General features: G+C 46.5%; 1 protein-coding gene across 1 annotated transcript; it reads left to right on the top strand.

The window, feature by feature from the left end:
* The first annotated feature begins 7,799 nt into the window (after nucleotides 1-7,799).
* On the top strand, nucleotides 7,800-12,082 carry LOC119337420 (protein DJ-1 homolog A-like). Its single transcript, XM_037609547.1, has 8 exons — nucleotides 7,800-8,007; nucleotides 8,092-8,295; nucleotides 9,021-9,170; nucleotides 9,255-9,437; nucleotides 10,437-10,517; nucleotides 11,227-11,427; nucleotides 11,509-11,649; nucleotides 11,732-12,082. Exons 1-8 carry the CDS (start codon nucleotides 7,861-7,863, stop codon nucleotides 11,930-11,932), a joined length of 1,308 nt encoding a protein of 435 aa, XP_037465444.1. The 5' UTR covers nucleotides 7,800-7,860; the 3' UTR covers nucleotides 11,933-12,082.
* Nucleotides 12,083-12,488: the final 406 nt, after the last annotated feature.

Raw genomic sequence — 12,488 nt, 5'->3', positions numbered from 1 at the left:
CCGAAGCGGAATACATTGTCGTTGGTTCATGTTGTGCTCAATTACTTTGGATGACCCAAACTCTTAAAGATTATGGGATATATGTGAAACATGTTCCATTGCTTTGTGACAATGAAAGTGCTATCAAGATTGCTCACAATCCCGTGCAACACTCTCGAACTAAGCATATTGAAGTTCGTCATCATTTCATTCGAGATCACGTTGCCAAAGGGGACATTAATCTTAAACATGTTCGCACCGATAAGCAATTAGCGGATATATTCACCAAACCACTTGATGAGAAAGTATTTTGCAGGTTGATAGGTGAAATGAACATCATTGATGCTTCAAACTTGGAGTAGGAACTCCATTTGGATACATGCAAGGCATGAGCCTTTGGCTAATCCTGGATATTTCTTTCATGATGCTATTCATATGTCTTGGATATATTTGCACCCTTGCATGCTATCTAACCCATGTAGGTACTTGGATGAATCTAAATCTATGAGATTGCAACTCACTCACATCCTGAGCAAATCTCTACATCACCAAGTCTCTACACAATGGTGGTTGAAGACCAGGAAGCACGAAACCCTTCAAACATATCCTTTGACAAATTCTACATTGAGCTTTATGATTGTCATTTTGGAGACACAAGTGCTCTTCCTTGCAAGACTAACCCATCTAGGTAGATGAACTCAAATTCCAAGTGGAGCTCCCAACTCTTGATGAGCTACATCAACCTTGAGCAACCCACACAAGTTCAACTACATGATCACGATCAACCCCACCACCCAAGGTATGTTATTCCATCTTAGAAAAGCTTTACTCCAAGTCATGAGTCAAAGCAACTCAACAAGATGTGAATACATCAAAGTGCTTAAAGAAAAATGGTAACCCCATTTTGAGCTTAAACGATGAGTATGACCTATGATCAAGTGATCTCACTTGACTCCTAAGTCAATATACTCTAACATAGGTGACTTTATCACCGAACAATTCTAAATGAAGTTCTCTTGTGTTCTTTTTTTGTGCTCTTGCATTTGTCTCATGCATATTTGTTTCCCCTTTAAAAAAACTTCATCTAGATTTCTTTTCTGATTCTTTTTGTTTTGCATTTCCTGCATCCAATTCATTGCAAATCTTTTAGTTAATTCCTTGCAAATCCTTGTGAGATCTTACTTGTCTAGTGAGCTGAGGTGACAAGTGTTTTCTCTGTGATGAACTCGGTCCCACCGGTCTGCTGTTTTCGGTCCAACCGAATTCTTTCGGTGCAACCGAAGCACACAACTCGGTGCCACCGATTTCACTACAGGAAAAACAGCTTGCCACTTGTTCCTGCATTCCTTTTGATCCAGCTCCACTCAATGATTCTTGTCCTCTACCAGCATCACATTCGACTTGCTGCTTTGTTCTGTGACTCAAGGACCAAACCCATTTGTGACAAAAATCCAGAAGAATCCTTCTTGGAAATTGATGTCAAAGGGGGAGAGAGAGATCACATCAAAGCTGAATAATTTCTATAGGGGGAGAAAATACTTAGGGGGAGAGAGTTCTTCAACAAGGAGACAGAAGTATCACTTCAGAAGACCCCAGATGCTTGGTGTTCAAGAGGAGAGAAGTCACATGTCTTTAAGAGGGGAAAGACATGATCATATTTGATTGATTGCATTAGCTCTGTTTCTTTTCTTTGCTCTGATTTTCTGTTCCCTATCTTCTCCAAGTAACCCATGCTAGATTTAGGGGGAGCAAGACATCTAAGGGTAGGAAATCCTTGAATTCTTTGCACATCTTTACCTTTGGGGACATGTCTATATCCAATGGAGTACTCAGTAATCACTCTCTACATGTCATCCCAATCTTGGTACTCTTGTGGTTTCTTTTGTTTGCTCTGGCTAGTAGGTGTATCTGTGTTATCTAACCTTGTTTACGCAGGTTCATTCCTTCCTAAGCCAACTCAAGATCACAAGGTAAGTATATGCATCACAGTCATGTGTATGAGGATCTCTTGCTGATGTACATACTGTTTGCAAGAAGGACTCATGAGCATGAAGGTACATTTCCCATATTCACATCATTTGCTCTGATGCATATAGCCCAGATAAATGTAACACATTGCCTACTCTATCATGCTTATGCATTCACATGCTCCTACATTCCATATTTTCATGATTGCATACATGTAGGGGGAGCCTATGCATGTTACATGTCTTTCCAAAGCTTTACTTGTTATTCTCTATATCTTTATCTAAAGCTTTGATGTATTTTGTCATCAATTACCAAAAAGGGGGAGATTGAAAGCACAAGTGCTCCCTGGGTGATTTTGGTAATTAATGTCAACATATCTCTTGTTGGACTAATACTTTTACCTAGTATGTTTCAGATAAGTTCAACAATGGAGTGGCATGGACTAGAGGATGTGGAACCCCTTCAAGATGCTAAGGACAAAGGATTGGCTCAAGCTCAAAGCACAAGACTCTACATTTTACTTTTAGTGATCCGAGATCACATTGAGTCCATAGGAAAGCCAATACTATTAAGAGGGGATGAGGTGTTGCTTAATGGCTTGCTTGCTCAAAGTGCTTAGTGATATGCTCCAAAGCCCTCAACCACTTTATCACATCCACATATGTCCCAAACCAAAAGTCAAACTCGGCCCCACCGAAACTTTCTATCCGGTGCCACCAAGTTCAGTTGACATAGCCACTGCCAGAAACCCTAATCAAGTCGGTCTCACCGATGGGATCTCGGTCTCACCGAGATGGGCTTGCAAACTCTCTATTGCCTATTGAAATGATTTCGGTCTTACTGAGTTATGCAATCGGTCCCACCGAGTTTGCCTGGCCAACTCTCTATTTCACTTATTACCCAAATCGGTCCCACCGAGTTTGTGTAATCGGCCAAACCGAGTTGAGGCTTTACCTTAACCCTAGCACATCGGTCATACCGAGTTGATCATGTCGGTCCCACCGAAATTCCTAACGGTCACATTATGAACTAAATCGGTCTGACCGAGTTTCACGATTCGGTCCCACCGAGTTTGGTAAATTGTGTGTAAGGGTTAGATTTTGTGTGGAGGCTATATATACCCCTCCTCCCACTCTTCATTCGTGGAGAGAGCCATCAGAACATGCCTACACTTCCAACACACATTTTTTGAGAGAGAACCACCTACACTTGTGTTGAGGTCAAGATATTCCATTCCTACCACATAAATCTTGATCTCTAGCCTTCCCCAAGTTGCTTTCCACTCAAATCCTTTTTCCACCAAATCCAAATCCTGTGAGAGAGAGTTGAGTGTTGGGGAGACTGTCATTTGAAGCACAAGAGCAAGGAGTTCATCATCAACACACCATTTGTTACTTCTTGGAGAGTGGTGTCTCCTAGATTGGCTAGGTGTCACTTGGGAGCCTCCATTAAGATTGTGAAGTTGAACCAAGGAGTTTGTAAGGGCAAGGAGATTGCCTACTTTGTGAAGATCTACCCTAGTGAGGCATGTCCTTCGTGGGTGACGGCCATGGTGGGATAGACAAGGTTGCTTCTTCGTGGACCCTTCGTGGGTGGAGCCCTCCGTGGACTCGTGCAACCGTTACCCTTCGTGGGTTGAAGTCTCCATCAACGTGGATGTACGATAGCACCACCTATCGGAACCACGGATAAAAAATCTCTGTATCTCCAAATTGCGTTTGCACACTCCAATCCCATCCCTTTACATTCTTGCAATTTGCATACTTTACTCTCCGCTGCTCATATACTCTTTGCATGCTTTCTTGATATGTATTGTGAATGTTAAACTTGTGCCAAAACTCCACTTCAACTTAAAGAGATTAAAAACTGCAACTTTTCTTGCTTAGAGTCTATTCACCCCCCTCTAGACACCTCTTCTCGATCCTTTCACTTAACGATCATTATGCTAAGCTAACAGATGGGTCTTGTCCATCACATCTTTCTCTAATGATGCGATCCCGTTCATCAAATGACAACACATGTCTATGGTCAGGAAACATAACCATCTTTGATTAACGAGCTAGTCAAGTAGAGGCATACTAGGGACACTCTGTTTTGTCTATGTATTCACACATGTACTGAGTTTCCGATTAATACAATTCTAGCATGAATAATAAACATTTATCATGATATAAGGAAATATAGATAACAACTTTATTATTGCCTCTAGGGCGTATTTCATTCGACGAGGACGATCAACGACCCTGACTACGCCTCGTTCATGCAGAACGTCATCTTCTAGGGTCGTGGTGAGGCGTTCCACATCGACGGCCAAGAGCAAGCTTTTTGATCCCGACGCGACCCAAAGCCAGGACGGCCACGGTACCTATGATGACACTCAGTTCGCCGGCCATGATGATGGTGATGAAGACGACCATGGCAACTCGTGGCATGAAGATGATGACTTGTATTGTGAAGATGAAGAAGAATAGGTCGACATTTCTGCAGAGTCATTGTTTATCGATGAGCTCACCCAAAAGGTGGAAGCACAAAAGAGGAGGAAAAGCATTCGCGCCAGGATCATACACCCAAGCTGAGGACACTTTGATTTGCGAGAGTTGGAAGGAAATCAGCCAAGATCCAATCAAAGGTGCCAAGCAAAAAGGAGTCGTCTTTTGGACAGGAGTTCACAGGAACTTTCTTGAGCGAAGAAAGTTTGCCCCCTACCAATTCACAAGCACCCGCAACATCAATTCAATCCAAAAGAAGTGGGATTCATCCAACAAGAGTGCAACAAATATTGTGTCACGGTTGAGAGCGTCAAACCCCGTCCAGTGAGCGGCCTAGGCCTTGGTGACTTGGTATGAACCTCTCGCTTTTTCATCGTGTGTCCATTCATGTTGGTATGCCATTTAAGTTTCACGCATTGTATGTCCTTTCATGTTACAATTGTGGCCGCATGTTTGATTGTGTAGGCATTCCAATCTTTGGAAGCCTTTAAAAGGCTCGGCACAAAGACAAGCCATTCACTCTCACACATTTTTGGGTGCTCATCAAAGATTGCCCGAAGTTCAAAGACCAATACATCAATCTTAAGAAGAAGAAAGGAGGGAAGGCAGTCGTGGCTGATGAGGTAGACTTGCTCAAGAGGCCGAAGGGCACAAAAAACTCAAAGGCCGACGACAAGCGTGATACGCCGTTCATTGCCTTGCAAGGAACTTTGGAGGAAATGATGAGCAAAAAGGATGCGAGGGAGGATAGGAAGACCAAATGCAAGGAGGAGCAAATGGAGATATATCTAGAACTCCAAATGAAGAAGCTTGACATGGAGGAGGCCGTGAAGACAAGGAAGCTTGACATCAAGGAGGCCACTCACTCAAGAAGCTAGAGATCGAGACCACCAATGCCGACACGAAAGCCAAGGAGGTGGCACTCGCGTTGATGAGCGTCGACAAGAACAACATGTCACCAGAGAGGGAGGCTTGGTTCGCAAACCGGCAGAAGGAGATGTTCGCCCGCGACGACCTAAACTAGATGAGACCTCAGCCATGATGACGGTCCATCTTGAAGGATGGTTGGTGTGCCGTTCGCTGGCTTTGTTGTCAGCGACAAAACTTGTCCATTTTGAAGGCTGGCTCATGTGCCGTCCGCTGGCTTTGTTGCGGGCGCTAAACTTGTCCATTTTGAAGGCTGGCTCGTGTGTCGGTGCCAAACTTGGGGTGACCATTCCGTAGGGGCTGGCTTTGTTGCCGGCTGACATGATCTAGCATGAACGCGTCCGCTGGTGTGAACTATGCCCGCTGTCATTTAGCTACATCATTTTGTTTGCATTCAAAGTGGACGAGATGCGACCGAAATGCGGGTGTGTGTTTGGCGCATGGCCGGCGCATCCATAAATCCGGGCGGACACGACACTATCACCATTCCCAAGTGGACAATAAATGGATGAAACTTACGTTTGTTTGGGGTCGTGCATTGGAGTTGCCCTTAGAGCATCTCCAGCCGCACCCCCAACAGGCCCCCAAGGCCCTTTTTTAGCGCCGACGCTGAAAAACGGCCCAGTTGCGCCCCGAGGAGCCCAATTTTCGCCGGTTAGGCCCAAAACTGGCGCGGGCGGACCCAGGCTGAACCCGGCGCGCTAGGGGCGCCGGGGGAATTGTTTTTGGCGCGAAAGAATGGCCGGTCCGCCGAGTCAGCGACCTCGGTGCATCGTCGTCCTCATCGCCTCGGTTCCCGCGGGGAATCAATGCCAAGGCTACCGCGCTGTCGCGCCGGTCAGCCTCCATTGATGCCTCACGGGTGGCGCAGTGAAGGCGCGGCGACGCGTGTCCCGCCCGAGCCCGCCACACGTACACACGCCGGCCGCCCTCCCACCGCCCAAGCCCGGCTATAGAAGCCGCCCCTCACTCGCCTGGGAGTACACACACTCCATTCGCCACAGCCCTTTCTCTCGCCGCCGACGCCCCTCTCGACCGAGCTCGCCTCTCCTCTCCCTTTCTCCCCGCCGACGAGCATGGCTGAGCATTACCCAGGCGACGGCGCAACGGAGAATGTCTTCGGCCGCCGTCACCTGCACGAGGACGAGGCATGGCTCCTTTACGAGGCCGACTACCCGGCACCGCCGGACATGCGGGTGTCGGGCAGGAGGAAACTAAGCGTCGACGGAGTCCCGGTGCCACCAGTGCCCACCGGCACGCATCCGGCCCACCGGCACGCATCCGGTCCTCGCTGACGGAGGAGGTGCGTAACCAGCCGAGGTACGCCCCGACAACAACATGATGTGGACTATGTACTTCGAACGCTCCACGCCGACCAGCTCGCCTCCTCGAACGACGTCGAGCCCCGCGGCCGCCACAACTCTGAGGGGTGGTGTCGATGGTGGGGCGTCCCAGGCCGCACCCTCGAAGTCGTCCTCGAGCACATCGAGGCCGGCAACACGTCGCGCCTGGAGTACCCGGCGCCCACAGCTTCTCGCGCTGCCGCGACAGCTCTTGGACGCCGCGGTGGATGGAGACGGCGACCTTCTCGTCGTTGGGCTCTGGCTCCCTCTCCTCTGGTTCGCCGGCGCTCCGCCCCAAGCCGGAGCCACAGGAGACGCCGCTCGGGCGCTGTACCCACGGTGGCGCCCTCGTCATCCACGAGGGCGACCGCCTCTCCCCTTCTTCTTCCCGGTTCGTTAGGCTAAAGTCCGAGTCGGCATTGCTCCCCGTGAAGAAGGAGCATGTGGACATGGCCGCCGCCGACGAGACCGCCCTCAAATGGGCAAGGGCAGAGTACGTCCGCGGGCAGCTGGAGCGCCGACGCCGCGCCTTCTAGGAGATCGCCGCTCGTCGCCGCGGACGCGAGGAAGGCGTCGTCGTCGTCGTCCTCGACAGTGATGACGAGGACGCGCCCGGGACGTCCAACCCCCCACGCATCGGCGACGCTGGTCAGGGGTGTAGCAGGGACGGCGGTGACGATGACGACGATGACGGCGGCGACTACACCCGGTTCTACAGCCTCCTCGGCATGTAGAAGGCGGGCGGCGACAGACGACGACAACGGCGTAGTAGTGCTAGGCATAGTGATAGTTTTTAGTTATCTTTTAGTTTTATACAAATATCAATGAAATCGCATAATCCGGACGAATTTGTGGCGTGTTTGGCCGAATTTTGGCCGATTTCCTGTTTCAAAAACTACGTGTGGCGGGAGGGGGCTTTGGGGCGATGGCTGGAAATCAAACCATCCCACGCTGAAATTATCGCCGGCGCGCCCCGAGGCGGCGCTATTTCAAGCCCCTGGGCCGAACCGCTAGAGATGCTCCTGTAGGGTTGTTGTTGTTGCCCCTATTGCACAGTGCACACATGACATCACCATCCCCATCTACTCGGCGCACACGCTGTCCGCCCTTCTGGAACAGCCCACCGAAGCTCCGAGAAAAGAGCACCGAAAGAAATGGCCACGCGGCCACCCGTCTTCTCCACTCTCACAACGTCCTTCTCCCCTTCCCCACCTCCTCTGCTACGCCGCCTCCAAACCCTAACCCGCGCGCTTGCGTCCTCCTCCCCGCAGCCCATGGCGTCGTCTCCTCCCCTGAAGAAGGCAAGCAAGCGAGTACCCTATCCTCCTCTCCCCCATGGCGTGGTGCGTTGTTTTGTGGTTCTCTAACTGCGGCGGATGCTGCAGGTGCTGGTGCCCATCGCGAACGGGACGGAGCCGATGGAAGCCGTAATGACCATCGACGTGCTGCGCCGCGCGGGGGCGGACGTCGCCGTCGCCTCCGTCGAGCCTGGGGCCGCGCAGGTCGCCGCATCCTGGGGCGTCAAGCTTGCCGCCGACGCGCTCCTCGCCGACCTAGCCGAAGCTGATTTTGACCTTATCTCGCTTCCTGTGAGTCACATACACCGTCCCGTTACCTGTACCTGTTAACTCTGCGTCTCCTTGTTTCGGAAATATAACCAAATGTGGTTATTATGGCTGGTTGTTTCGGACCAACGATTTATTTGCTAAATTGTTCCCTTTCGTTGAACAGAGCCTGCTAATGAAGTGAGTTCTACCGGACCAAAATTAGATGCCTTGGTACCGTATAAAGTAGTGGTGACAAACAGTCTACGACTCTGCATTTGGTTGTGTAATGAATATATCATATGTTTATCTACATTGCAAATTGTATCCATCACCTTTCTCGATCCAGTTTATGGATCATCAGTTGAACTACAACTTTGAACATAAGAAATATAACTCTATTGTAGTTACCCAGATTTAGGAGGATAAGTGTCCACTTTGTCGCTAACCTGCTATCTTGAGCTCCTTACCCGTGTTGTTCTGGATTTGTTGCCTTCGGTTATTGTACGTGGAGAGAACATCATGTTGCTTTATGAATCTGTGTCAAGTTTGTTGTTATTGAATCAATTATATTATTTGTTTCTGTGTGTAGTCTTTGCAAACTTAATCAGAAACTTTACCAATTAGTCTTTGTTGAAGAATTGACCCATCTATTTGTTTGCTATGGTACCATGGGTTTCTGTTTACTAAAATCACTTGGAGTGTTGGTATCCATGAACCTTGTTGCTTCATTCTGACCTTTCGGTTTATCTTGGTCGTTTTCTGTTCAGGGAGGGATGCCTGGGGCTTCCACCTTTAGAGACTGCAAAATTTTGGAGAATATAGTTAAAAAACATGCAGAGAAGGGCAAGCTTTATGCTGCAGTATGTGCTGCACCAGCTGTGGCGCTGGGAGCTTGGGGTTTGCTCAATGGATTAAAGGTTATAATTTCACCTATTATTCATTTTTTGTATGCTTTGTATTATCAGCTTTCGTTTGGATGAAGCTCATTCAAGTGTCTATAGGCAACTTGTCATCCTTCAGTCATGGACAAACTTCCTTCAGAGGTGCAAGCCGTAGAATCAAGGGTACAGATTGATGGGAATTGTGTGACTAGCCGTGGACCAGGAACAACCATGGAGTATTCTGTTGTTTTGGTTGAACAACTGTATGGCAAAGAAAAGGCCGATGAAGTTGCTGGGCCAATGGTAAGAATCGTTTTTCAGCGTTCTCTTAGATGTCTACTGCAGAGAAGTTATCCTTTTGTTTTCCACATGTTCATGGTCCTCTACTAGGCAGTTTTGTAGTGCCATGTTGCGTCTTCATGGTGAAATAATCAGGCCATGTTGTTTCTTGATAGGCCTAGGCGCTGGTAGTCCTGCAGTTTTTGTACTATGTAGGGAAGAAAATTTGTTCATCATCTTGTTTTGTATCTTATACTTCACCCTGCAGTATTGATAAAATAAGATTCAGCTCTTGTTATGTCCTCAGAAATCATTCATATTGCACCTTCATAAAATAATTACAACAATTATTCGGGGCAAAATAGCTTTAGTCTTCTGTGAAATCATTATTTGTCTAAAGATGTCATTATTTAGTTTTGGCAGATGATGAAATTTCTCACTTTAATGTTAGCTGTTTGTTAAAATTGGGTAAATTCTATTTAGAACCATTGCCATTTTACCGAAAAAGGCTTTCGCCCCGCTTTATATATAAAGGAACCATCGACATACAGACTGCAGACAACCCGACACCACACACACCCAAGGCAGGTACAAGGGAGCTGACGATCAGCAACACTACTCCAAAGACCCCAAAGCAGACAAGTAGACATAAGACCCCAAAGCAAACAACAAGTAGACATAAGAGCATAGCCAAAGAACCATTGCCATTTTGGGAACACAAAGCACTCTTTTGGCTTTAAAACTGTAGATCGACATCCTTGCTGAAACTGGTTATTAAGTGGCTTATGGAATTATGTACTACTATGTTTTTTGTTTGTAACTTCTCTGCATTCAGGTTCTGTATTGAACAATTCCACAGATTGGTTTCCGTTTGCCAAAAAAAGAGATTAGTTTCCTTCCGATGGTTGCTTTCTGTTAGTGTTCGCAACATTGTCTTGCTTTCCTTTGTCCTACCTAGTTGTAGTTCTCATATTTCTGCAGCTGTTGTTTATGCATGTTAACTAAGTGATTTTATCCGTTTAGGTTATGCGTCCCCAGCATGGCGCGGAGTTTTCAATGAAGGAGCTGAATTCGACTAGTTGGAATGCTGGTGAAAATCCTCAAGTATGCATTGTTCATTATGAAAATCTAATTATTCCGCATTCATTTGATCTATTTCTATGTCATCGAGTTGCTATAAATGTGATCCTTGGTGAAACCATTCAAGTATCATAGACTACACACTAGAACACGGCAAATAAGTAAAAGTTTGTTAATGCCAAGGTAGGATGAGGTATTACAAATGTAATTAGGCCAACCAAGCTCCTTAACTACAAAAGTGGGATTGGGTAGCATGGGTTTTCTGTGTGCAACCATGGTTCTTGGTGCAAACATTGTTCCTTATGGTAGAGAATTCAGTGTGTGCTTTGTAACGCTAGATCACTATGTTTGGATAGGTTGAAGATGAGAACAGGTGTATTCAGTATCTCGGTTTTTCTGTTTTAGATGGTCTCTTTCAGAAATTTGCCTTTCTAGCTTGGTTTATGCATAAGGAGGGAGGGATGAAAATTGTAGCTGTGAGCATAGTGCACACGAACCCAAACACAATTTATTTAGCGCATGACTAATATTAAATCACAAAAGCCACTAGAAGCAATTAAAATGCTAGTGATCTAAACGCTCTTATATTTCTTTACGGACGGAGTATATTTCAATCAACAGTCAACTCGGTATATGTCTGCTTTCTTGTATTTCTCTTTATTTTACTACATGATTAGTTCTGACTGTATAGTGCTCCATTAACAGTTCAATATATCTTGTTCTCCTGCCGCAGATTCTCGTACCAATTGCTAATGGCACGGAGGAGATGGAGGCAGTTATGATCATTGACATTCTTCGGAGAGCGAAAGCAAATGTTGTCGTTGCATCTTTGGAAGGCACTTTGGAGATTGTTGCATCCAGGAATGTGAAGATGGTTGCTAATGTGCTGTTGGATGATGCGCTTAAGCAGCAGTACGATCTCATTTTGTTACCTGTAAGTTCCATACATCACTTTTTGTCCATCAATAATGTTTAGGTTTTACTCCTATCTTATGTCCTCCTATTTTCTTGATAGGGTGGTCTTGGTGGTGCCCAAGCATATGCCAAATCAGATAAACTGATTGGTTTCATAAAGAAGCAAGCGGAGGCAAACAAACTGTATGGAGCCATATGTGCCTCCCCAGCAATTGCCCTTGAGCCACATGGCCTGCTGAAGGTAGTGTGCTATAAACATTAAACACTAGCGAAACAGACATACTGAAACGGTTCTATAACTTGCACAACCCCTTCTACACCAGGGAAAGAAGGCTACATCCTATCCTGCTATGTGGAGCAAACTCACGGACCAAAGCGAATGCAAGAACAGAGTCGTTGTCGATGGCAACCTGATCACTAGCCAAGGTCCAGGCACTTCCATGGAATTCTCGCTTGCCATCGTGGAGAAGCTCTTTGGCAGGGAAAGGGCCCTCGAGCTGGCCAAATCAATGGTTTTCGTGTGAGTTTTGTTGCTACTAGAGTCACACTGCTTGTGAATATACGAGGGGATGCTGTGTTAGCTGGTGGTTTTTGTTTCTTATATACTACAATAACGCAGCAGCTCGTAATGGATGGAAATGCAATAAAGAGTTAAGATGAATTCGATGCAGTCACGAATGCCACGCCTTCTGAAAACTATGTTTAGTTGCATGACTTATGGAACTTGTCGTGGCTCCTAGTCGCAGACATATTTATCCGCTACTCAGGACAAAGTTGTTGGAATTTTCTACGACAACAGGAACCAATTTACCTTGAACTGAAGCAGAGTTTTAGTCTGAGAGTATCAACTTCTCTTGAGTCCCTTCTTCTATGGGATGCAGTTTCTTTTTAACATCAACAACAAGGACATTGACATCTTAATCTGAATTTGGGTCACCGTTCACAGAAGAAGAAAAGTAGATAATCACAGCGAGAATCATAATATGCTCTGATAAATTTTCCAGTTATTCACATAACTGCAAAATTGTGGATTTTAGTACGACAACTGGAACCAATTTACTCTGAAGTAACTGAAGAAGA

The sequence above is a fragment of the Triticum dicoccoides genome, chromosome 7B, assembly GCF_002162155.2.
Source record: "Triticum dicoccoides isolate Atlit2015 ecotype Zavitan chromosome 7B, WEW_v2.0, whole genome shotgun sequence".
Taxonomy (NCBI): Eukaryota; Viridiplantae; Streptophyta; class Magnoliopsida; order Poales; family Poaceae; genus Triticum; species Triticum dicoccoides.
The sequence above is the reverse complement of the archived record's forward strand: the minus strand, read 5'-3'. Positions and strand labels throughout refer to the sequence as shown.

Coding starts and splice junctions, on each gene's coding strand:
- LOC119337420 (XM_037609547.1), top strand. CDS start 7,861: ATGGCCACGCGGCCACCCGTCTTCTCCACTCTCACAACGTCCTTCTCC. Junction 10,518..11,226: donor ATGCTGGTGAAAATCCTCAA/GTATGCATTGTT, acceptor CTCCTGCCGCAG/ATTCTCGTACCAATTGCTAA. Junction 11,428..11,508: donor ACGATCTCATTTTGTTACCT/GTAAGTTCCATA, acceptor TTTTCTTGATAG/GGTGGTCTTGGTGGTGCCCA.